At 55.2% G+C, this 24,590-nt stretch overlaps 2 protein-coding genes across 3 annotated transcripts in view; both read left to right on the forward strand.

Annotated features, from left to right (window-relative positions):
- Positions 1-24,590, forward strand: part of RAB5B (RAB5B, member RAS oncogene family) — a 100,133-nt gene that overhangs the window by 67,090 nt on the left and 8,453 nt on the right. The window contains exon 1 of one of the 2 annotated variants that reach the window (XM_075061107.1): positions 15,283-15,342. The exons of the other annotated variant lie outside the window; for it this stretch is intronic. The gene's annotated coding sequence lies outside the window, so the exon portion shown is untranslated. Of the gene's footprint in view, positions 1-15,282; positions 15,343-24,590 lie in introns of those variants that run through there. 2 annotated transcript variants of the gene reach the window in all.
- CDK2 (cyclin dependent kinase 2) lies at positions 7,180-13,522 on the forward strand. The gene is made up of 6 exons (XM_075060986.1): positions 7,180-7,255; positions 7,564-7,684; positions 7,803-7,973; positions 8,612-8,713; positions 9,748-9,951; positions 10,543-13,522. The coding sequence occupies exons 2-6, from the start codon at positions 7,640-7,642 to the stop codon at positions 10,645-10,647; spliced, it is 627 nt and encodes a 208-aa protein (XP_074917087.1). The 5' UTR covers positions 7,180-7,255; positions 7,564-7,639; the 3' UTR covers positions 10,648-13,522.

The raw sequence follows: 24,590 nt of genomic DNA on the forward strand, positions 1-24,590 counted from the left end.
AGGACAGACATGGGTTTCCGCTCTGAGAAGAAAGCGTCTCTAATGATCACAGAACTACAGGAGGGACGAGTAACCCGTGACGCAACTTCACTACGGGACAAGTCACCCCAGTGCTGAGCAAGGCAGACTCCACCTCGCTCGGGGCCGTCCGGTTGCTTCTACTCCCCCTCTCCCCGATACAGGAGCGAGGAGACAGGCAGCACCTTGAAACCTGATCAACGGAAACGTGAAACACACACACACGATTAGCAGGTGGAACTCACTGCTACAGGATACTGAAGCCAAGCGCTTGCCTTCCACCAGCAGCTCCTATAACACTAGTGACTTAGACCTGGCCAACACACAGAGCTTCGCCTGGTTAAGTTAAGGTGTGATTTAAAGCCAGTCTAATCAAACCAGTGCAACTTTATCTGTGGACACTCTTAAAAAATGGCTTTAAACCCAACTCATAGTGGTTTAGTGTGTGTCCGTGCTCGTAGATGCAAGCAAAACCAATAGCCCCAGCTGGAAATCGCTAGATAAGGGCACATACAGGGCGGGGGTGGAGGTGGGGGTTGGTGTTACTAAATCCATTCTCAAACCAACTGACGTTAAACCAGCGTGATTTCTGGGTGCAGAGTGCTCGGTTCGCTTGTGAGCATAGAGAAAAGTCACGTCTGAGCACCCTGGTCTAGGCAGAGAGGGAAACCAGAGCTGCCAGTTAGCAAAACCAGGGCAGGAAATTTGAGAGACCCCAGCTAATTATTTTGGTTCAGAAATGACCCTGAATGGAAGTAGTGCTGGGACTCAAAATGTCACTTTGCGTGGCAATAAGCCTCCCCCCGGCCCTGTTTGCACCCAACCATCACAGCCTGGGGAGAGCCGGAAATTGACCGACATGAAACTGAATGGCCTGATTCCCTCCCACACAGAGCAGCAGTGGCAGAGCTGCCAGCCCTGCAGGCAGCTGAGGGGGCTAATGGCCCCGAAGGAGGAGTTTGGGACTAGGGAGTGGAATCAAGCTTCTTTGGGATTTTTGGTGGGTCCCTGAAGTGAGGCACAGGAGAAAGCTGCATCTGGGCGACTGCATCTGGGGCAGTGGTACTGTAGCCCAGGTGTCTAACAGAATCATAGACTAACAGGGTTGGAAGGGACCTGCTCAAAGCACGACCAACCCCCAACACAACCATCCCAGCCAGGGCTTTGTCAAGTCGGGCGTTAAAAACCTCTAAGGAAGGTTGTCTGTCCAGGAAGCCGTGGTCTGCTCCAACCTCCATTCAAGGGAACAGGAACTTTGTACCTGTTGTAAGCAAACAAGTCACGCTATGAAAATACCTGACGGCATCACCCATGTTTGCTCCAGAGAGGAAACTGACCCAGAAGGCTCCAAAATCTGCTAGTGCTCAGCAAAGGTACAAATGTCAAATCCTGTTCTGAACCCTGGTAAGCTCTTGGGCTTGGCAAGACCTTGTAGCAGTGAGTTCCACACGTTTCTTGTGTGCTGTGCAAAAGGCATTAGTAACACAAGGGAGGGAATTTGTTTTTGAAATGTATCATTTTTAATCCATCAGTGTCCCTTTAATAAAAGGAACAGATTGGGAGGGATAATTCACAGCAGTTATTGAGTCTGACTTAGATTGTCAGAAGTACTTAGAAGCTGAACTCCCATTGATTTTAATGGGAGTTACGTGCCTATATACCTTTGCAAATCTGAGCCTGTGTGTTCAGGATATTATCATGCTAAGAAAACGATTACTGTGTAAATTCTTCCTCCAAACACCAGACATATCAGCAAAATCCTGTTTAATAAACCCCTGGCCCAAGGTTTCTCTGTGACAGACTGTATTCCTACATTCACCGCTTTTACAAGACTGTGATAAATGTTGTACAAAGTCTGCCTTGTGAGGTAGCATTTGAAAACTCATCATTCACTGATCATTGTTGTCCTAGTAACATTGGTGTGGCAGCATTGTATGTGAAGTTATAAGCTTCTAGTGTATGATTTTACTAAAGCATATTTCAAATCTGAGGAAGCAGCCCAAACAAGTTCCTCAGAGACAAAAAGGCAAATTGATGCCTCAGCCAGGTGTCAACAAAATCAACTGGACGATCACCTGATTAAGCAGCTGTTCTTTGGCAGGAAGAAGGATGTGAGCAAGAAATTTACATCTTGGCAAAAGAGTAAACTTGCTGTCACCTGAACCGCAGTTGGAGCTGATTCTCAAAGAGGAGGAAAAGAGATAAAAATGAGGTACAGAGGCTCCAAATCACCTCTCTCCCCTCATCTCTATTCATGGCTTCCAAGATATTTGAAAAACAAAGGAAGCATCAGTGAACTGGGGAGGGGTCCTGACCAAAGGAATCCAGCCAGACTGCTGTGAGCATCTGGCGAGAGATGTTAGGTGTTAGTTTGCGTTTTACCTTTTATTTCTTTGTAACCAATTCTGACTTTTATTCCTCGTTCCTTGTAATCACTTAAAATCCACCTTTCTGTAGTTAATAAATGTGTTTGATTGTTTATCTAAGCCAGTGTGTTAGGACTGAAGTGTTTGGGACCCTCATTTAAGATAACGGGGTGGGGGGGTGCGTAGCAGTTTCTATGAATGTAATGATGGAGGTTCTCTGTGTTTGTGCGGCACAGGAGAGAGCTGGGCAGTACAAGATGCACATTTCTGGGGACACGCCTGGGACTGGCAGTTTGCTGGTGTCGCTCTGTAATATAATCCAGGAGTAGCTGACTAGAAGCACTCATCTATTCAGCTGGGAGTGAGTCTGCTTGCTAGAGGCTGTGTGAACGGACCAGGAGCGGTTGTTCTCACAGCGAAGCAGTGTAAGGGACTCCAGATTCAAAAGTTGAGGGAGACACAGCTGTCCATCAGTCTAGATGGTACCCTGAGGAATGTCACAGCCCCCTTTGCAGAACGACGTAATGTTTAATATTTGGAAGACCCCAGGTCACATTCCATTAGCTCATTGGTCACTGATTCAAGTAGTAGAGATCTGGTTTGGCCAGATTCAAAGAGAATGGATTTTGTTTATTCTAAACAGCAGTCAGCTCATGGGTGGAGTATAGTCTAGTGGTTAGAGCCCAGGCTTGTGCATCAGGACTCCGAGGTTCTCGTCCCACCTCGGAGAGTGAGGTCTCATGGTTAGAGCAGATGGCCTGTCAGCCTAAGCCCAGTGTTACCACTGTGGAACAGGAGGCAAATTGTGTCTCTTCTATGCCTCAGTCTATCCACCTTAAAATGAGTCTATTTAGGATGTGCCTTGCAGTAGTGCCCGGGGTACTGGTGCGGTACATACCCACTATAAAAAGACCAGCCTGTCCCTAGAGAGCTTACATCTACCTCTTAGCAAGCTTGTGAAGCTCAAGTCTTTAATATTGGGAAAGTATTCTGAGATCTTCAGAGACGAGTCTCAGGGAAGCCCAAAGCAGAGTGAGTTTTTATCTTGCACAAATTTAATGGTGAAAGTGAGATGTGAGATGCACAGTGAGGAAGGGACTGGCCCACAGCATCCAGAGTATCAGTCCTCTCCTATCTGCTACTGATTTGTGGCTCCAAAATGAGACGCTGCTGACAGTCGACAGTACAGATCCTCCTGCTCCTTTCCTACAGGCTTTGACCAGCAATGAAATCATTCCCAATGACCATCTGTGACGTGACTCTGACACACAAGCACTGTGGAGCCTTTGTCCCTCACTGGTGGAAGACTGCCCCAAAGCACATCCCCAGGAGATGTCAGACTCTGTACGTCCCTGGGCTTTCAGAACAGACCAGCCGATGGCTATCTGAGACACACACAGAATGGTTGGAGCTGGATCCCTTCAGGGAGGAGATCCCCAGGCTCCAGGAAAGGAGAGAGAGCAGAAAGGAAGGAGCCGATTCACACAATAAACCTGCACCACAACAGGAGCCCCCTGGGTCCCCGTTCACGAGCTGAGGCCTGATGGGCAGTGAGCAAGGTGCATCGCCGCATGGGAGCTCGTCGCCCGAAATGGCAGGCGCGGAACAAACCCAGTTCAGCAGGAACTCCGCGGCCTTCCACTGCCAGCTCTTTTGTCTGCTGGATTAAAGAGCCCTGGGCAGGTGCTTCTAGGTTGTGCTCAAGTCACGGCTTGGACAGTCTCAATGATCAGCTGCACCGATGAATTATGCTGCTCCTACTCACAAAGGCCAGGACTGGGCGCAGCTCACGGCACACGAATCCCCTGGGGGCAAGGGGTTTGCGTGTTTGGCTGGCTGCTTTAGGCTGCTAGGTCTGAAATCCCCCGTGCGGAGGAGGCCTGACGCCCAGATCCTCAAAGGAAGTTTGGAGCCTCAGTACTTTTCAGGAGCGGGGCCTTAGTGGTTTAACGTTTGGAACAGAAGCCAAAAGCCCAGTCTGAGCCCTGGCTCTGAGCGAGGTCCTCAGGGCTTTTGTGCAAACAGGGTCCCAAGCAGGGGCACTTGCCATAAACTGAGCATAATCTTAACCCTGGGGACCCCCCCTTCATATCCTGCCAGGCAGTGCCTAGGCAGGGCTGGGGGGCTCCGCATGCGGGGTGGGGGAAGGGAGGGAAGCAGCTCCCTGGGGACAGGGGGAGCAGCTGGAGTTAAAGCATTGGGGAGGGGAGTCTCCTGGGGGGGCTGGGGAAATCCCCCCAATAATAAACATGGCTGGGGAGCAGCCCTTGGACTGGCATGGAGCCCCCTGGGGCTCCCCCCACTGACACCCAGCTGAGGGGGGGGGGTCACCTAGGCTTTAAGCGCAGCTCTGAGTCTGGCCCACCCCGCAACCCTACGGAGTCCCTTTAAGGAGACTCCCGCGTCGCTCCCAGCGTCCCCTCCAGGCGCCAGCCAATGGCGCGGCGGAGTGGGCGGGGCGAGTGGAACGCGGGAAGCGGCCGGCGGGGGGCGGCGCTACATTGTTGCCAGTTGCGGGGTTTGTAACCGCCGGGGGCTGCGGAACGTTCTGTCCGGGCCGCCCGCCCCGCCCCCCGGGCCCGATCCCATCCCCGCTCCCAGCCCCCGGGCCCCCCCCGGGCGGGGCCGAGGCTCCGAGACCCGCCCCGCCCCGGCTCCGGCCGGCCGGCCGGCCCGCGCCCGCATGGAGAACTTCAGAAGTGTGGAAAGATCGCGAGGGCACCTACGGGGTGTCTACAAGGCCAGGAACAAAGTCACCGGCGAGGTGGTGGCGCTGAGACAATCCGCCTGGATATACCGGGAAAGTGAGCGTCCCCCCGGGGAGTCCCGGGGAACCGCCGGCTCCGGCCGTGGGGCCCGAGGGTTGGGGGCCAGGGAGCCGGCCGGGCGGACCCCTCGCCTCGAGGGCTGGGGGCCTCCAGCGTGTGGCCCCCTGGGGCTGCAGATCCGGCATGGGGGGTGCCCGGGCGGCTGTCACCGGGGGCTTGGCTGAATTCACTTGGCGAGCGGCAGCAGAGGTGGGCCGGGGCCAGGGCGGTTCCGCAGAGCCCGAGTGTCGAGCCGGGGGGAGGGCGCTGCTGGAGGCCCGGATAACCCTTGGGTTAGGGGTGCTGGGGGCCACCCGGGTCACTCCGGGGGGCGCTGGAGGTTTCTGGGGTCAATCAGCCGCGCTCCGCTCAGTCAGGCTGGGGCCAAGCAGCCCTTCGGGTGACTGGTGCGGGTGGGGGGACCCTTTCTTGCAGCCCCGTTTCGGGGGCGGGGTCTTCTGCCCCGGACGCTTCCTTAGCGCCCTGACAAAGGTCATCCTGGGGCGCCGCTGGAACTGCCATTGAAAGTGTCCGGCTGCCCTCAGGTCTGCGAGGAAATTCCCTTCCCAGCTGCGGTGACTGACTAGCCGTGTGGGTCATGGCAGCCGTGCCGGCTTGGGGGTCCCGCCCCTGTCACTGTCACTGAATGCGGGGGCAGGTGAAGTCGGTGCTGGGGCCAGGTCCCGCTGCACGGCTGGCACCTCGAGCAGGGGCCGGAGGCTGAACTGAGGCTGCAGCCAGCGTCTGTGCCTGGTTCTGGTGCCTGCTATCCAAGGGGGATGTGGAGCCCTTGGAGAAGCTCAGAGAAGACCCAGAGCCTGCACCCCCACCCCCTTCCCACACAGCCCCTCCCACCCCCAAACTCCCTCTCAGAGCCTGCACCCCCACCCCCTTCTCCTGCACTCCCACCCCTTGCCCCAGCCCAGAGCCTGCACCCGAACTCCACCCAGAGCCCAACCTCTCACCCCTTCTGCATCCAAACTCCCTCCCAGAGCTTGCCCCCCAATCCCCTACCCGAGACCTCCCCCCACAAAACTCCCTCCCAGAGTATTAGGCAGGTGGGGGCGGGTTCTGGGCAGCATGAGTGACATTCTTGGTCTGCTGGGAGGAGTGGAGGACTGGCACTGGTTGAGTTTGAGACCCCTGCTCTAACAGGTCCAGTGGCAGGACCTTGAAGTGAGACAATTTCTGACTGGAGATGAGGCACAAATCCAGAAGGACGAGGCTCAGTAACCACTGGACAGTTTCCCAAGGGCCATAGTGGATTCTCCATCACTGGCCATTTTTAAATGGACATTGGACGTTTTTCTCCAAGCTCAGCTCTAGTTCAGCTGGGGGGTGCCGGGCCTGCAGGACGCTGACCCAGCCAGGTGATACCAATGGCCCTATGGAGCCTGTGAGTCACAAACCCCACTGGAGACTGCGTTCCCAGCCCCCGGCCGCTCCTGCTGCCTGCCTGCGGGTGCTGGTCAGCACAGGCTGGGCAGGTGGGAGCCACTCACTGGTCACGAGTTTCGGGTGGGGAAATGGCCCCGGCCTGGCCCTGGCCCAGCGTGCCTGGAGCTGCTGTGTTGTATTTTGCGGTTGGTGCTCTGGGTCTTGGAGCCTAGGAAAGAGGCCGTTAGTTGCTCCCTGGGAGGGGATGCGGCAGTGACAGGGCCCTGACCCCCTCGTTCCGACCCAGAGAGCTGCTCCAGGCTTGTGTTCAGGGGCCCCGTCAGCTCCGCACAGATGTGAACACTCCCTAGGGCAGGCAGAAGTTTTGTCCCCATGTCCTAAGCTGTCCCCTCTCCTTGCTGTTGCTTCCACCTCAGAGGGGGCTGCATTTCCATGGTGTTGCAGCCTGTGTAAGGAGTTTTTGGCATATTGGTGCTGCGCTAGACTGGAGCCTGTGTGTGCTGGGCTGGGGGGCAGGGCTAGGGTAGATTGGAGCCCCAGACCCTCTGCGTGTCGCCAGGCTCCCCATGGCTTCCCTCCCCCCTGCAGAGAGACGGAGGGCGTCCCCAGCACGGCCATCCGGGAGATCTCCCTGCTCAAGGAGCTGAATCACTCCAACATCGTCAAGTAAGTGGGGGCGCATGGCGAAGTGAGTTAATGAAGTCCCTGGAGGGTGGCACCACGCGGTTGCCAAGCTACTGGGACCCAGAGCCCCTCTTCCCCCTCCTGTGGCCCCCATCGTGGCTGGTCTGGACCCGGCTCCCCAGCAGGACATGTGCCCCACAAGCTCGTCATGCCGGGTGCTGCCCGCTGCCATCTCTGGCAGGCTCAGGACGGGCACAGGACGCAGCGAGTGAACGCCACCACCCCTCCTGCAAGGGCCTTTCCGGGGCGGGAGCGGTGACGTCTCCTTGTTCCTCTCCCTGCGCCCGCAGGCTGCTGGACGTGATCCACACGGAGAACAAGCTCTACCTGGTCTTTGAGTTCCTGCACCAGGACCTGAAGAAGTTCATGGACGCGTCCTCCATCAGCGGCATCCCTCTGCCCCTCATCAAGGTAACTAGCCTGGCCAGCAGGCTGCTCAGCCCCTTCCCCAGCCTCCTTTCCTCTCCTCCCCCGCGACCTGCAAGCCAAGGTCCCCTCTGACCCCAGCCCTGTCTGCCCCCTGCTGCAGAGTTACCTGTTCCAGCTGCTGCAGGGCCTGGCCTTCTGCCACTCACACCGGGTGCTGCACCGCGACCTCAAGCCCCAGAACCTGCTCATCAATGCCGAGGGAGCCATCAAGCTGGCAGACTTCGGGCTGGCGCGGGCGTTTGGTGTGCCAGTGCGAACCTACACCCATGAGGTGTGTCCGGGGGGCTCCCCCCTCCTCCAGCCATCTGGCACCTACTGAGAGCTGGGACCAAGGGGCTAGGTAGTGAGATGGGGCCACTTAACCCAGGTCAGTGCTCCCTGATGGGCTGAGTATCCCTGTCCTCCCTGCACCAGGACCCCCGGCTCCAGCTGATCCTGCCTTCTGCAGAGCATATGTGACTTAACCTCCTCCTTGTAAGGGCTGAACCATGGACCCATCCTCCTGTGGACTCCTCCAAGGCTGTCATGCCACCACCAGCCCCTAGGAGGTGGGCCAGATCCGGCTGCAGCCCCTGCGCCTACTCCAGGCTCCCAGATCCATGGCCTCACACCACCCTGCCTGCCACTCCATTCCTGGGCCAAAGTCCTGCTTGGGAGAGGAGTGTCTAATGGTTATTCCCACAAGGTCGGGAGCCCAGACTCCTGGGTTCTATTCTCAGCTCCCCCCAAAATTTGCTGCCTCACCTTGGGTGAGTTTCCCTTTCTGTGCCTCGGTTTCCCCATCTGCAAAATGGGGATTATGAAGTTTCCCAGAGGCCTATTGTGTGTAAAGCCCTTTGGGGTCCTTGGCAAGGAAAGGGTGAGAGACGTCCCTGTCATGATTAACAAGGATTTCCCCCACTTCGCCAGGTGGTGACTCTCTGGTACCGGGCCCCTGAAATCCTGCTCGGCTGCAAGTACTACTCGACAGCCGTGGATATCTGGAGCCTGGGCTGCATCTTTGCCGAGATGGTACGTGTCCCCCGCCCCCTGGCATGTGGTTTTTCTCGTCCTGCAGTCAGGGAGGGGCCACGTGTGCCCCATGCAGTGGGAGGGAGTGAAACAAGGTCATGTGTGTCTGTGAGATCGAGGGTGTGGGGGGCTTTACCCTGCTTCTCCGTGTTCTCAACTCGTCCTGTCACATGCTGGGGGAAGGAGTGTGAGTTAGTTACTCCATCCTGCCTCTGCACCCAGCCACCACTGGGCCCAGCGGGGGCAGCAGGTTCCGCTGCCTGGCCTGGTGCTCCACAGAGAAGTTTCCCTTGTTAGTTTCTCCCCAGGCATGAGCAGCAGCGTTAAGGGTGCGATGGGCCAGATCCCAGCCTGGCTGGATCTGATCAAGGCCCCCCCACCCCCCACACACTGCCAGAGCTGCTGATGGTGTCAGATGGGCAGCCTCAGCCTCGCTTCCTCTGCCCAGGGCAGCTACAGGATGCGCTTGGTGACGTCACCCGTCCCTGGAGCAGGGTGCTGACCCGCTGAGCGGGAACCAGGAAATAAAGGGGCTCTGTTGCGTTCTAGGGGGGGTGCCCTGCCTGGCACATCCTCTGCCCCGGGGGAAGGGGTTGTGCTGGCAGTGGGGGGACGAAGAGGTGTGTCATGCGGAACACATGGGCTGGCATCTGCATCACGGGGTGGGCGAGAGGGGAGCAGACCATGGAGCGGCCTGTTTCCCACGGGAGCCAGTTGGCCTTAACCCTTCGTGCCCAGGTCACCCCCACACCGCCCAGGTAGAGGCTTTGCTGCAGTGGGGGGGTCAGTCATGAGGCTGTAGAGCGAGGGGACGGTTCATAGGGTTTAAGGCCAGAGAGGATCATGAAATGATCCATGCAGGCCATTGACTTCCCCCTGTGCTGAGCCCGGTAACGTGTGTGGCCAGAGCACCCCTTGCCCTCAGCTCCCTCCCTCGGGGAGAGAGGAGGGTGGGAAAGCCCCCCTCATCGCTTTGAACCATTGGGAGGTGGGGCCGTGCTGGGACCTCGCTTGACCCCTCTCCTGCCGTCCAGATCACCAGGCGAGCCCTGTTCCCTGGAGACTCGGAAATTGACCAGCTCTTCCGCATCTTCCGGACGCTGGGCACCCCAGACGAGGCTGTGTGGCCGGGGGTCACTTCCATGCCCGATTACAAGCCCAGCTTCCCCAAATGGGCCAGGCAGGACTTCAGCAAGGTGGTGCCCCCCCTGGACGAGGAGGGGAGGAAGCTCTTGGCTGTGAGTAGCTGGGGGGGGCTCCAGGATTGACCTGGTACCTTGGTTAGCTTGGGGGCAGGCGGGGGGGGGGAATGAGGTTTCTTGGGAGAGGGCAGGGCTGGATCTGGGGACTGGAAGCCACTTGCCCTCCAGCTGTAGCCAAGCTCCATAGCCCTCCACTGGTGCTACATGGACAGCAAACAGCCTCCCCATCTCCCTCTCCCCACCCCCGGGGGGAAGTGACTTGTTTAGGCCACGCAATCAGCGGCAAAACCAGGAATAGACCCCAGGTCCTAGAGCTGGAATGAGACCCAGGAGTCCTGCCTGCCAGACCCTCTGCCTTCCCGCCGCAAGAGGCGTTAGCCCCGGCGTCCGGACCAGAGTCCATCGCGTTGTCTCTAAGTTCCCCTGGAGATGTTCCAAGGGTTCGAGATTCCATCTCATTCCCTGTTCTTAGTTATGGTGTTGGAACAACGACCACGTTCCACCCCAGAGGCAGCTGCGCTACGGACTTGGGTGTGACCCATCTTGGTGCTTCATGATGAAAGTTGCCAGGGTTCCCGCCTGTCCCATCCCCCACCCACAATAACCACCCACCCCTCTCCTACCCAGCAAATGCTGCACTACGACCCCAACAAGCGGATTTCGGCCAAGTCAGCGCTGAACCATCCCTTCTTCCAGGACGTCACCAAGGCCGTCCCTCATCTGCGCTTGTGAAGTGGCTTCGGGGAGGGGGCCGGCCCAGCCAGGACTCTGCTGCCCCCACGCTGGCGCTGTCTGGCCTGTGCCTGTATCTGGATCTGTCTCCTGGGGCTGGGCCTGCCCCGGGGGTCCTGTGACTCATCCTGCCCCTGCGGGCTTGCACTTAGCCCCCCGACCATGAGGATGCTGGACGGGGGGTGTGGGGAAACCCCCCCAGCGCAGCCCTCACTGCCCTGGCTGGAGCGCCTAGTCTGTGGCTTTGATGCTCCCTGGGGGGCTTGGATTTCAGCACCAGCAATGGGGCCTTGCTCACTGCAGCTGGGAGTGTCCCCACCCCAGCTGCCCTGGTTGAGCCCCGTCTCTCACCTCCCTTGGCATGCCCCCCCAGCCTCTTCAGGGGAGCCCCCCGAATTCCTGCTCCAACACAGGATGAACGCCCCTGGAGCCTGCACGCCTCCTCGGTGGGTGGAAGGCAGGGAGGGTCTGGCTGGGGAACCATCCTCTCCTACCAGCAAGATTGGTTCAAACTAGATACGCTCACTGTCCCCGGTGAATTCACCCGCTGCCTGCTCCCTGGCCAGCACCCTGGCATCTGCTGCACCAGGGCCTCGAACTGCAGCCGGCGCTGCTGGCAACTCCTGTTCCTGCTGTGGATTGGCTGCCTGAATCCCCAGCGGCTCTTTGGGTTGGGGGGGCCAACGCATCCCCAACCGCTCAGGAAACATGCGTTGTAAGGGCTGATCCTGCAGCGTGTTGGGCCTGCTCAGCTCCCCTCCTTCCCTGGCAGGATTTGACCCTAAGCAGGGACTCTGCTCACTTAGCATCCCCCCATGTCCCATAGGCAGAAGCGTTTTGACCGACAAGGCCTGAGACCCTCACACATCCAACGCTGGCGTCGTCCTCCCCACAGGAATGTCTCACCAGGTGTTACCTGATGCACGTGGCTTCTGCAGGGAAGCAGGTTCCTCATCCACTCTGGGGAGAATGTGCACCCACAGGAGGGGGTTTGCTCTAAAGGCTTCACCCTGCGCTGGGTGGTGGAGCAGGCACCCAGCAGCTGAAACTGATCCTTGCAGCCGGCTCTTCTCCTGGCCTCCCCACAAGATGCCCCCTGATTCTCTGCTCCCTGAAGGGCTTTGAAAGTAAAGGTCTTTGGTCCCGAAAGGAGCCCCCAACCTGAGGGTGCTGCAGTCTCCTCTGACAGATTCTCCACCCACTGCATCATTGGCTGCTTATTCTGTGGCACCGCCTATGGGCAAGCTCGCTGCAAGGGGACAGAGCCTCGGTGGGCATCAATCAGTGGGGTTCCACTGACTTGTCAATGGTGCAATGGCAGCTTATGTCAGGTATGGATCTGACCCCACAATCTGACATACACCTCACTAGAATAGGTGCCAGCTAGGCTTTTCCCCACGTGCTCTGGAGGGCTGGCTCCCGGAGGGGTGGGTTTCCTTGTCACTTTCCTTTGGCTCAGATCTTTCCATGCCAGAGGCGCTTCAGCCTGTAGAAGGGCTGGCTCTGGCACGTGGGGCCAGATCCCCAGCAGGGCGATGCGTATTTACACCAGCTGAGGATCTGGCCTGTGAAATTGGTACATGCACCCAATCTGCGATTTTAATTCGCCTCCTTTCCTGTGGGTGTCCTTGCCACCCTGGTGTCTGTGTTTCCCTGGAAGGTCCGATTTGGCCACCCAGCAGCGAATCTGATTTTAAATCCACAAAGAACAGCCCAAACCTGGGGAAGCAGGGGCAGATCGGGGGGTGGGGGGTACTGCTGAGTCTGGCTTGGAGCACTCTCCCACTTGGATTGCCCTGCAGGATGGGGAAGGGTGTTCGAAAGTATCTCGTCATCCAGCCCTCGGTGGCAGCCAGATACTCAAGTGCAGTGCAGATGGGGTGTTGGAATGGACAGGAAGGCGCCGATCAAGCTCACTGGGGGCAGCTGTCCGCCAGCATAATGGGATCAGTTTGGATGCGTTGGTGATGTTTCCCTACAAACAGCCTGGAACATCCCATGGTGCAGATGGTGGGCTGCTCTCACCTGCCCACTGCCAAGCTCTTGGGGTCTGCTTAAAGAGGAGATGGGGGAGGCGGCAATCCATGTCTAAACCAAAAGTGATCAGTTGACAATAGATGAATAGACTATTTAAAAACACTTGGTGCATTTTATAGTAAAGCATTTTATATTTTACGGGTTGTTTATACAAGTATTTTAGAGGTACAAATTAATATTCCAGGAGAGGAATGATCATTAAGGGAAGCTCCTAATCACATGGGCCTTGTCCAGGTGAGGGGTAAAAGTCCGACTGGTTCTGTTCCTAGCACAGCTATTTTGAGCTCTTGGATCTTGAGTTTCTTTCGAGAGAAGGGTTGTGTCGTTTCCTTCCACAGCCGACTAGCTGTTTTTCTCAACTCAGTTGCCTAAAGAAAAATGTAGGGTTAGGACAGCAACGTAAAGTGCCTGATGGGGGTCGGTTTGAGGATGGAGGGGAAATTGAGTCTCCGAGCCACTGGCTACAGAAGGCAGAAGAGAATTCCCCCAAAACATTGCTGCTGCCAACTCATGATGAAAACAGAGGGAAGGCAAGACAGATGGGGGTTAATAGCTATAATGACACAATATTTGGGAGCATGAATATATTTTTTGGACTGGAACAAATAGGACAATATTTATAAGGCCGGGTTAGTTTCAAAGCAGCGCTCTGGATTTGTATAAAGTTTGTTACAAAAACTCCATGGTGCTTGTCTAAGTGAATATTTTTAACAAACAAACCCTCAAATATATTTGTCATCCTTGATTTTTGTAATTCTTTGTAGACTGTTGTTTCTTACCAAATGTTGTTAATATTATGGGATTGGTTATAAATCATTAAAAATATTCTTAGTTTTAACTTGTCGTGAATGTGATTTTCTTCCAAGGGGATAGCTACAGAGGACAGTATCTTCTGTGAGGTGAGAGAGGAAGTCCAGTCCAGTAGGTAGGTCACTTAGAAACAGGTTCTGTTCCCAGATCTGCTACAGACCTTGGTAAAAATACAAAGGTATTGAAGTGGGCGTTAGGCACCGATTTCAATGGCAGGTGGCCACTCCAGTACCTGTCAGGCTCTGGGCTTAAGAGTGCCTAGTCATGGGCCAGGGCCCATTGTGCAAGGTGCTGCACGCAGCCCCTGCTCCAAAGTGCTTACAAGGCAAGATGAGAGCCAACAGCTGACAGAGCATACGCAGAATAGCACCAGTGACCTGCACAGCTGGACTAGGTCCATTAAGTTTATCTGGGAAAGTTCACATTCTTCCCTGGGGCCTTGTCAGGGGCGATTTTAGTGCTGAGGGCAAGAGGCTAACAGCTCTGTCATAGGGGAGGCGTAGAGCTGTTGGCTGAAGCTCCCATGAGCTCTGGGAATGTTGCAATGGGCAGCTGCCTGGCCACGCCAGCCCTGGGCTCCTGGCCCACCCCGCCGGATGGCCCTTGGTCCCCACCCACAGCCCTCCCTCCTGCCACCTTTCTGGACCAGCAGCTGCCATTTTTGCTAAAGGGGTGTGAGCTCGTGGAGGCAGGGGCCAGCTTTTTGGTGTCTACCCAGCACCTGGCCCAGTGGCCTGCGGCCCTGGTACTATCAATGAGCAGGGGCCTGGCAAGGCAGGCTCAGGCCCTTTCCTGGGTCCCAGCAACGTGCCTGGTGTCTATAGGGCCTGGAGCCCCGCATGGGCCCTGTGCCCCCCTGGCCCGGCCCGGCCCGGCCTGGCTGCTGGGGCCTGGGGCCTGGGCCCCTGCCTGGGTTGTCAGACCCCCAGGCTCCTGGTGCCCAGACCCTGCCTTGCCTTCGCCCCGCCTTTATCGGGGCTATCCCTGTAGGCCCCGCCCCCTCTCCAGGCCCCGCCCCTCTCCCTGGCCCCACCCCTCAGGCCCGTACGCTATCCCAGCCCCGCCCCGGCCCCGCCCTATCTCTGGGCCCCACCCCTTGGCTCCTGGTACCTGCTCCACCCCCTAGATTCCCCGTCTGGGCTCCGCCCCTGTCTCTGAGCCCGGAACTATCGTCTATTTTTAGCTCAATTAAGCTAATTGGAGAGGTTCATGCCAAGATCAAGGTCAGATTCCAGAGGCCTCCGGGCTCTCACCTTCTTTCCCACCGTGCCCTGCCAATTATTCTCCGCTCGCCTCTGATTGCCAGCGGGAGGCGGGCCGTCCTTTGCCTGGCCGGAATGGGAGGTGAGCGCCGTCCTTCGCTGTCATCATCGCTTTTGGTCCCTGGTGATTGGAAAGAGGGACAGCGTTCCTGATAGTGATGGACAGTAGAGCTAGAGGTACCGCCCCTTTAGGTCACCTATTTTTGTTGCTGCAGCCCCCGAAACTGCTGTCTTCATTGGTTCTCAGGGTCCTCAGTGAACATAAGATCCACCTCTACCATTACGTTGTCCATTTATTGTCTGTTAGCGTCCATGCTGCCCTGTCTTCATTGGCCAATTTTCGGCCCGTCCGGCCATTTGTGAGTTCTTTGATTGTGAATCGGTTGGGTGGCCGCGTGATGGTATTTCCCGAGCAGCAATTGGGCGAGCCGGCTGGAAGGGGCGAGTCCGCTCGCCTGCGTGCCGGCACGGATTGGCGCAGCCGCCTCTTAGCCCCGCCACCAGAGAAAGTTTTGGTTGAGCAGCACTGTTTGTGTGTTCGACATTTAGGGGCGCGACACCCGCGGGACTGAGCTGGAGCCGCTCAGTTCCGGAGAGGGAGCCGGGGACGGGACAGGGCGGGGCTGTTGGCGGGTTGAGCCCGGCCCGTTTGCGGGGGGTCTCTCCGCCCCCCCCGTGCTGTGAGGGGGGCGGGGGCCTGGGCCCCTGAGGCCTGGGGCGCGAGGCCGGCGGGGGGGTTACTGCGCGGGGGGGCGTCTGGGGGAATGACTGACTTCTGTGGGGGGCAGGTAGGGCGGGGGGTTACTGCGCAGGGGGGAGCAGGGGGACTGACTGCTGTGGGGGGGCAGGTAGGGCGGGGGGGTTACTGCACGTGGGGGGGTGGCGGGGGGATGACTGCCTGCTGTGGGGGCAGGCGTAGGCGCGGGGGCCGTTACGCACGTGGGGGGACGAGGGCAGGGGGTGGCTGGGTGGGATGACTGGCCTGCTGTGGGGGGGCAGGCTGGAAGGAACCAGGGACACTTGGCTCGCTCTGGGAGAAGCAAAGGTTTCAGGGTGCCCACGGTTGTAGGATGGCTGGGGCTTGGCAGCTGGTCCAGCTGCCCCATTTGCAGGGGTTGGGGTCAGGGTGCATCTTCCTGTAGAATGGCAAAGGGACTGTACCCCCTACCCCTCAGGGCCGGGGTTCTTGAGGTCCCAGCAAGCCCCACTGTGCTCTGTTTGCCTAGATGAGGTTACAGAGAAGCTCGTCCATCTCCCCTGCCCCCCCGCACACCGCTTCGCTTGAGGCCTGGCTGCACCTGTCCCCATGGCTGGGGCCTGAGTTCATTCTTGGGCCTCACGCCTGCCCACGTTGCTAATGTGTTATTTCCACAGTGAGGGCAGTACAGCACAGAGGTCCCCTCCTCCTGGTCAGCCCACCAAACACCCCAGGGAGTGTAGCTCTTCACAGTAGGGACCCCTGGGGTGGGAAAACACCACCTCCTTGCTTCTCTGTGCTTGTGAGCAGACCTGCGCAAGGGGAACCACATACTGTATAACTAACATCCAGGGCTGGTCTGTCGACTCAGCCTCCAACGTGCTTCTGGCTGGGCATTGCTGATGGTTCCACTAATCCTTGTAATTAGCCCCTGGATAGTGTGAAGATGGGCATGTTAGAAATTCATGGATAGACTGCCACAGCCCTGAGGTGCTTCTAATCCCCTTCTTGTTTAACTTCATTAAAAATGCATTGGAACAGGAGATCTTCCCGGAGGGGAAAGGGATAAATATTTCTCTTATTGGAGAGAGCAAAAAAGGACCCTGTCTCCTAAATAGGGGCAGCTGGGTAGCTGCGATACCCTGGCATACCATCAATTATCAGGTTTGTCTCGTGGGCTGACTGCCAGACTCTAGAATATGGGTGAGTTTCTCAGCTGGAATCCTATGGCTGGCTCCAAACAAGTCGAGGCTACGGGGATGGGCACGTTCACATTCAATATGTGCTGGAATGTTTATTTCTAGGGCGCTTGCCTCGAGGGCCCTTGGTATTTAGGTTAGTCCTTTTCCCTTCTGGGATGGTCGCAGTGCAGTCTGCTCGTGTTAAATATGTCTGTGTCGAATCAGGTACTTTATTATTTGCATGTCAATTAAGGAAAGGAGGAAGTGAATCATGGAAGTTCAGAGATTGGGGAGGCCTTAGAGATCATCCAGTCCACACTATACTAGTGTGTAATTGCTACCTACAGTCTCGTCTCCTGTATCCGGTTAGTTTTAAATCTCCTGGAATAACGATGCTTACCCCCAGAGAGAACTGGTGAATGTCTGCACCGCAGTGTCAGTCCAGGGCTGGTAGAACTCGAGTTAGCAGACCCTGGGATTGTTAACCTAAGGTTTGAGTGTTTACACTCATTTTTAACTCCAGGTTAGGAATTGTAGGACGATGGGGCTCCAGAGTCTGTTCCATGTTGCGGGCCCAAGTTCACCCACCCGTATCCCAGACTTCCCTAGCACCCTCCCAAAGTGTGGCAGCGCTAGCCCTTTCTTTGTGGTGCAGTGTGGGAAAACTCGACTGTCCAGAGGACAAAGAAAGTCGGCCCGTGGGACTGTGCAGTAATTCCGGCAGACTCCCACCGTACAGCTACATTGTGAGAAAATATCCATGACCTGAGAGGCTGGTCTCCCAGCATGGGCCCCAGCCTGAATGTCTACACTGCAGTTTTTAGCCCTGGGAGCCTGAGTCAACTGACCTGTGTCAGTGCTTTGTTTTTTATTATCACAGTGTAGACATCCCCTTAGAGCACAAGTCCAGTGGGGCTGCATCTACACTGCAAAGCAACAGGGCTTGAACCCTGGGTCTGGGCTTGACTCAGCCTTGGACCCTCTGCCCCTGTGGGATCCTGGGGCCCTGGGTTAGCACCATTTGTGAGCAGACAGAAGAGGGGTTAGGCTTGAGCCTGAGTTCAAACCCTGGGCTTAAATTGCAGTGTGCGCTTACCCTGAGGACTGTTCCATCCTTTAGCAGATCTCCCCTGCTCTTGGGAAGCTTTTCCTGCTATTCAGGCTGAGCTTGCCCTCCTTTCTCATCCCATTGCTCCAACCATTCTCATTCTCCTTGCTTACAATAATCCAGTGATGTGAACAACTTCCTCTAAGCGTGATAGGGGGCGGAAGCAGATCTCCTGCTCTCACAATGGTCAAGTGGGTTCACTCCTCCCAGTACTGAAATCCTTAAGGGTCGCAGCTGCATTGTACTCTCTGAAACCCTACCCTAGATTTCCCCCTAAGTTCAACTCACTCCCAGAAATACTGTGTGTTCTCTAAGTGGATTCATGTGTGCAACGCCCCCCCACCCCAGCTTATTAACATTTGATGACTGGCCTAGCACCCATATGAACTTTCCTAACTTCTTATGGAGGGACAGGAAGAGATGCTGCATTGTTAATAGCTAGTGCAAGGGACTGGGAGCTTGGACTCCTGGGTGCACTGCCAGCGTTGCCACAGCTTCACTGAATGACTGGGGAAATGGAGGCACATAGAGGGAAAGTGACTTGCCCATCTGTAAAGAGGCAGGGACGTTTGTCCTCCTTTGGGTGTCAGGATCTATTAAACATTGCCAGGTGACTGCCAGTCACCTCCCCACGCTCGCCTAGAACATGGCTGTGTCGTTAGCCCTTTAGCAATGTTAGTGGCCAGGCCAGTGTGGCAAGGAGAGCTAACGCTGAAGGCCCCTCCTGGTAGTTAAATCAATACACGCCCTTGCTAGAGACAACTTGTGGGAGCATTAGTGCCTCTGTTCTGATGTATGGGAGGGTGTGGCAGGGAATATCCTGGCCTATCTGGAAAGAGCCCTGTCCTCCAGGTGCTTCTCGTGTGTCTGATTTCCAGTTTGCTGTAAGCTCAACACATGAGCTTTCCATGCTGCCTGCAACACACTCTGTCCTCTCTCCGCCAGCCGGTGTTGGACAGTAAATCCCAGTTTTATTTCACGCTTGCAACAAGAGGTTGTGACCTAGCAGGTTCATAGAGACAAATGACAACTTTGTTGTGGGGTCCTTAATAAACCAGGGGTCCCTTAGTCTTCCAGCAATGCCCTGAAAGCTGGACTGGTGTCTGCAGAGCTAATGTTTGCCCTGGGTGAGACGTTTTCTTAAACCTGGCAAAATTCGAGCTGATCCTTTGCCAGAGCACTACATCACCCAGTCAGGGCAAAGCTGGGGCCGGGGGGCGGGAGGGGGAGAGATAAAGCCCCGATCGGTGACACTTCGGCGGCAGCTCTACCGCGCCGTTCAATTCTTCAGTGGCAATTCAGTGGTGGGTCCTTTGCTCTGAGGGGGACTGAGAGACCCACTGCCGAAGACCCGGATGTGCTGCCCCAAGCACCTGCTTCCTTCACTGGTGCCTGGAGCTGGCCCTGCATCCAATGCCTGCTGAAAACAAGCTTTGATTTAAGACTTGCTATATTGTGCTAGTTAATTCCATCCATGTATTGCTGCCTTTCACTGGATGGAATCAAAACTGCTCATCTGTGTTAGGCCTTGTATTGCTAAGGAAGATTCTCCTCCCCCCCCCCCCCCCCCCGCCCCCCAACTGAAATGGATGTGTGTTTTGGAGCAGGAGGGGCTGGGTCCTATCTCTGTGGCTGCTGAAGTTCTGTGTGAGTGTTACATTAATTTGGGGACGACAGGGCATTCCTGGGTGACTGCAGTTGTTGTACAGGATATTCCTAATCTGTCTAGTAGAAGGAAGATTGGTGGCCCTTGAGCCATCGGACATCAATATTGTGAGTCAATGAGCGTTACCTATTTAATGATCAGTGGTGTGCAGTGACTTTACACAGTAAACACCCTTGAGACAGAGGTGCTCATTATTGCAGAGGTGACTCTTAAAGTTTTGTTTGGCAAGCTGGGTAGAGGTGGCTGAACTGCAGCGTAGTTCAGAGTCCGGCTCCATATTGAGAGAAGAGCTGAGGAGAGAATCGGGAGGCAGGAATGGCAGCATTCTGATGGTGGCTATGACACAGGACTCTTAGCTTCAAATCCCCATGTAGACAAGACCCTCCATCACCTGTTGCAAGTGGCTCTTGGGCCTAGTTCTCAACAGTAAAGTGGAGGGGAGGATTCTTGTCTCTTTGCTGTGGAGGCTGAGGATGGACTAGTGTGTAAAGCGCTTTGAAGACTCAAAAGGCTGTGTAGATAAGTGTCGCTTGTCTGAAGAGCGGGTATGCCCGGGCCCCTGTTGAGGGGTCTCATACCTGGATGGGGTGAAATGGCAGCTCCATTGCAAGCTTCTTAATAAGTGGAACAGGCTCTCTGGGAGCTGTATCGGGTGCTGCTCCCGTTATCCTGTAACTGACGGTGCATCACCGGGGCTCTTCACTAACATCTCAGAGTCAAGAGCAGTGGCTCCCTCGTAATGTGCTCTCAGCGTCTTGCAGTGGCTCCAGGCACCAGCACTCCAAGCGCCCGCCTGGGGCGGCAACCCGCGGGGGGTGCCCTGCTGGTCCCTGCGAGGGCGGCAGTCAGGGCGCCTTAGGTGGCTTGCCTGTGGGAGGTCCACTGGTCCTGCAATTCGGCAGCGGGTACATCGAATCCACGGGACCAGGGACCTCCCGCAGGCAAGCCGCTGAATCTGCGGGACCAGGGACCTCCTGCAGGTGTGCCATCGAAGGCAGCCTGCCTGCCGTGCTTGGGGTGGCAAAAAAGCTAGAGCCGCCTTTGCCTGGCAGAATCCCCGCTGAAGGGAATGGGGTTCCGCACTACTCAGGTTTGCACCGGGGGTCGGATCTGTAACTCCCGTGTTTCAGACTTTCAAATATCGAGTGGTCTGGTAAGATCCAGGTCTGCAACGACTCTGGAACGTTTCATCCTCTTTGCTGTCTGGCTAGGTAATAAAGCAGGGTGGGGGAAAGAAGCCTGATGGCAGGTTTAACCCATGCGTGCGGTTTTGATGGCAGTGGCTTATGTTGTATGTGATTAAGACATAGGAAAAGTAACACTGGCAACAGGAAAGCAGTTAACCCAGATAGGCTGTTGCAACTCCAACTCCTGGGAGTATCTCCTGAGCAGGCCCTCCCCTGAAACAAAGTTCTGCTATTGAAACTCTTAATGACTGAATTGCAATGGATCACATTCATCCCTCCCGTGACCCTGCCGAGATCAGTGCAGTGAAACGGGGCCTGATCTGATCCAAGGGTGGATATCGAGCTAGCTCCCTATGCCGGTATTCCTCCTTTCAGTGCCGGTAATAGGGGACGAGGAATCTGCAAGGACTGGGCTGTGCAGATCCCTTTCCCAAGTCTTTCACTCTGTACTGTTCACAAGAAGTTGAACTTGCTCAGTGCGTCAGAGCCAGCTGTTGAGGAGTCCCTGCTCCGCTTCTCAGGGTAACACAACGGTCAGCCAAACATACTCCTGGATCTCTAATATTGGCAGTGGAGATGCCGGTGCACAGCGTGACTAGTTGGCTGCCAGGCTGAAGCGGCACTGCCTGCTGCTAGAACACTTTTATTGTGACTTGTGCAAGCTAAGGATTGCGATGTGTAAGTCACTGCTACAGAATAAAATGGGGCTCGGGGCGGGGGGTCATCAATTGCTGAGCCAGCTGTTAGTTGCTTACTGGAAAGGTTTTGCTTTGGTTGGTAAGTGACTTTCTGGACAGTAATTGTGGTTCCAGCAGATGTTTAATATTAGTCTTGCAGGTATAAAATGACTCTGGAAATGTCCGAAGGCTGCTACAGCCGGTTACACTAATTTACTGAAAGATCCGAAGAGCTGCTGGACAGTGGGCTTTGACCTGTTAGGGGTTGGATACCTCATGCCACTTATTTCAGGTAGTCAATGAAAGAGCTGCATTTGGTCAGGAGCCTTTTAAAGAAAAGTGTCCACATGATCCGTCGCAGTGGTTCTCAGCCAGGGGGCTGGGGCCCCCTGGGGGGCCATAAGCAGGTTTCAGGGGCTCTGCCGAGCATGGCTGGCATTTGGCTTTCTGGCCTGGGCCCCAGCGAGCCTAAGTCCAGCCACGTGGGACTGCAGCCTGGGGTCCCAAGCCGCACCACCAGGGCTGGGGTGGAAGCCGAAGCCTGAGCAACTTAGCTTTGCAGGGCCCCTTGTGGTGCGGGCCCCAGACAATTGTCCTCCTTGCTACTCCCTACGCAGAAAAACAGTTGTGGTGGCACAGGTGGGCCATGGAGTTTTTATAGCATGTTGGGAGTGGTGGTTTGAGAACCCCTGATCTGTAGGGGCCCCCATGCTTCAGAGGGGGGCTTTTCTGATTGAATTTCTTTGAGTTAAATTCATTCTTATTATTGGTGGAAGCTTCTGTTGCGCTGGAGCTCTGTATTTAGTGAATACGAGTGGACGGAGGGATCAACTACTCTGTTTGCATGGGGGGTGAGTTCCTGGAGCTTTCCTGGGCTTGTATTGATGGTGTGTATTACAGCGGTGGCTAGGGATCATCCAAGAACCGCACCTCGTTTGGCACAATCCAGAGGAGATAGTCCCTGCTCCAAAGAGCTTAGTCTAAAGAGCGGCTGTAGCACTTATATTCAGCTTCCCATCTCACCCTAGTCCCTGGGCTCTGGACATCAATAGTACAACAGGATTTCTAACCTTTCTGGGTACCTCTGTGAGCTGTGTCGGTTTGTCTGTTCTTGTGATGTGTGTGCACAGCTCACTTTCAAACACTATGAAGAAGCTTGGTCTTGTTGGGGAGGGAACCCACGTAACAGAAGAAGCTCTTAGGAGCTATCGTGTGAAATAACGCGCAAGTTGAATGTTCTTATGCCTGACACATGGCTCTGCCAGACTTGCAAGCGACTTCATGTCTGTGCTTTCCCTTCCTCCTGTCTGAAATGGGGTGCTACTCCCGGGGGCATGGGGAGGCTTAATTCAGCTCAGTTTGTCGATCCTTGGTTTTGGAGGCCCTGTCTGAGTGCAGAGAATTGCTGAGAGATGACAGTTTTCTCTGGTACTAATTTACTAGGCACTTAGGTGACCTGAGCTGCAGTGAGGAGGTGGGTAACTTGGCTTGTGTCAGCGTCCTTATGCTGTGGAAGATTCTGAAAAGTGCCTTTACGTTCGACTTTCCTGTCCACCCACCCTGGAGGACTGCAGTGACTTGGGGAGTGAATGAAATGAGCGCCAACTGTCCAGGCTGCTTCTCCAGAATCACGCAGGACTCTCCCCAGGAAACTCTTGTAGGATGCTGACGAGGTCATTGCTTAATCGTTTCTCTTACATATTTAACAAAACAAGGTCCTCAAAGCGGAAGGAAGCGTTTCCCTGTCTTTAGCCAGCTCAGCTCCAGGAAAGCTGAACACGCAGTATTTGGCTTTGGCCGTTACGGGCTTTGAAACCTGTTCACATTGTTCTTGGATTCTTGGTTTAGAAAAATAAACGGGCAACTGTCCCTCTTCTTTGGTGGGGCTGGGAAGTATCGGGCTGCCCAGCGTTGCAGTTGTACAAATCAGTGGGTACGTTTAGCCTTTCCTGCCAGGTTTTGGCCTCTAGTCTGCTTATGTGTCCAAGCAGATGGGGAACAGGAAATGGCCAGGCCAGGCTTTTCCTGGCTGCTTGCTGGTGGGTCTTCAGATGACCCTTGTTTTCTTGTAGTCTTGGCCTTGTTAATGCTAACAAATCTTTGCTCCAGAGTCTTCCCTGTAACACCAGACTTGGATCTAATCTCTCACCTCAAGGCCTGGAAGTGCTTCCTTTAGGGTTTGAAGACAGAAAGAAAGGCTTGAGACACTGAAAAATGGCTAGTGATTTTTGGGTGTCTGATTTAAGAGGTCTCCAAGAGACCCGACTCAGAGGCTGTGCAATCAGGTCCCTTTAAGGTGTCTCAGATTTGATAGCCACAATCAGGACTCATCTGGAAAAATAATAGGCAATTGGGGCAAGTGTAAGAAACCTGTCTGCCCTTAGTGCCAAGGTCACCGATGCTGGCTATGGAATCCAGAAATGGGCTCTGGAGAGTTGGTAGGCAAACTAACCACCACACATTTTGCTAAACTTCCCCTGACTCATCGCTAGGGGTACGAATCCACTGGAATAAAGGGCTAAGATGTTCACCACTTAATTTAATCTGTTAAACGGTGAAATAAACACTGATGTTTAATGCCATTTTCTTCCATTGCTCCCGGTATCTCTTTTGCAGTTATGAACATCCCAAAGCAGATGTAGAGCTATTTGAATGAACACAAAAAGAACAAGAGCACTTGTGGCACCTTAGAGACTTAAAAATTTGAGCATAAGCTTTCGTGGGCTACAGCCCACTTCTTACGTTGTTTTCTAAGGGGATTCTAGTAAAGAACCATCGCTAGCATGCATGTGCTTTGAGGTCTTAAAATGCATTTCCATCATGTTGAAGGAATCCTTTATCCCTGTCTTAGTGCATTGAACAAAGGATTGAGTTGAAGTCCTGAGAGACCTCGGGGACCTGAACTCACAGCCGCTGGCAGACCGGAGGCACTGGAACCAAAACAAGAGTCTGTAGTTCACATCTCTGTGATGCAGATGTCTGGGTGCTAGTTCAATTCCAGTTCTATCCCTACCTGGTTAACCCTTCCGCCCACCACTGGCCACCACTTGAAATAGGATCTCTGGTATTGACTGTACATGTTCCACTCTTGCAAACTAGTGCAAACCTTTGGGTGCGTCAGGTTTCAGACTGGCTTATTTTGATCTAGTTTAAACCGATTCCTAGTTGACTTCACTTAAACTGCAGTAAGTTGTTCTCGCAGCCCGTGGCACTGGCCCAACTGAATGGGGTTAGACTGGTGTAAGGTAAACCCAGCACAGCTCTGGGTGTAGTGACGCTTCTGTCTCGTCACGTGTCCCTCCTGAGAACTCCCTGCGG

Source organism: Chelonoidis abingdonii, chromosome 26 (genome assembly GCF_003597395.2).
Source record: "Chelonoidis abingdonii isolate Lonesome George chromosome 26, CheloAbing_2.0, whole genome shotgun sequence".
In the NCBI taxonomy this organism is placed as follows: Eukaryota; Metazoa; Chordata; order Testudines; family Testudinidae; genus Chelonoidis; species Chelonoidis abingdonii.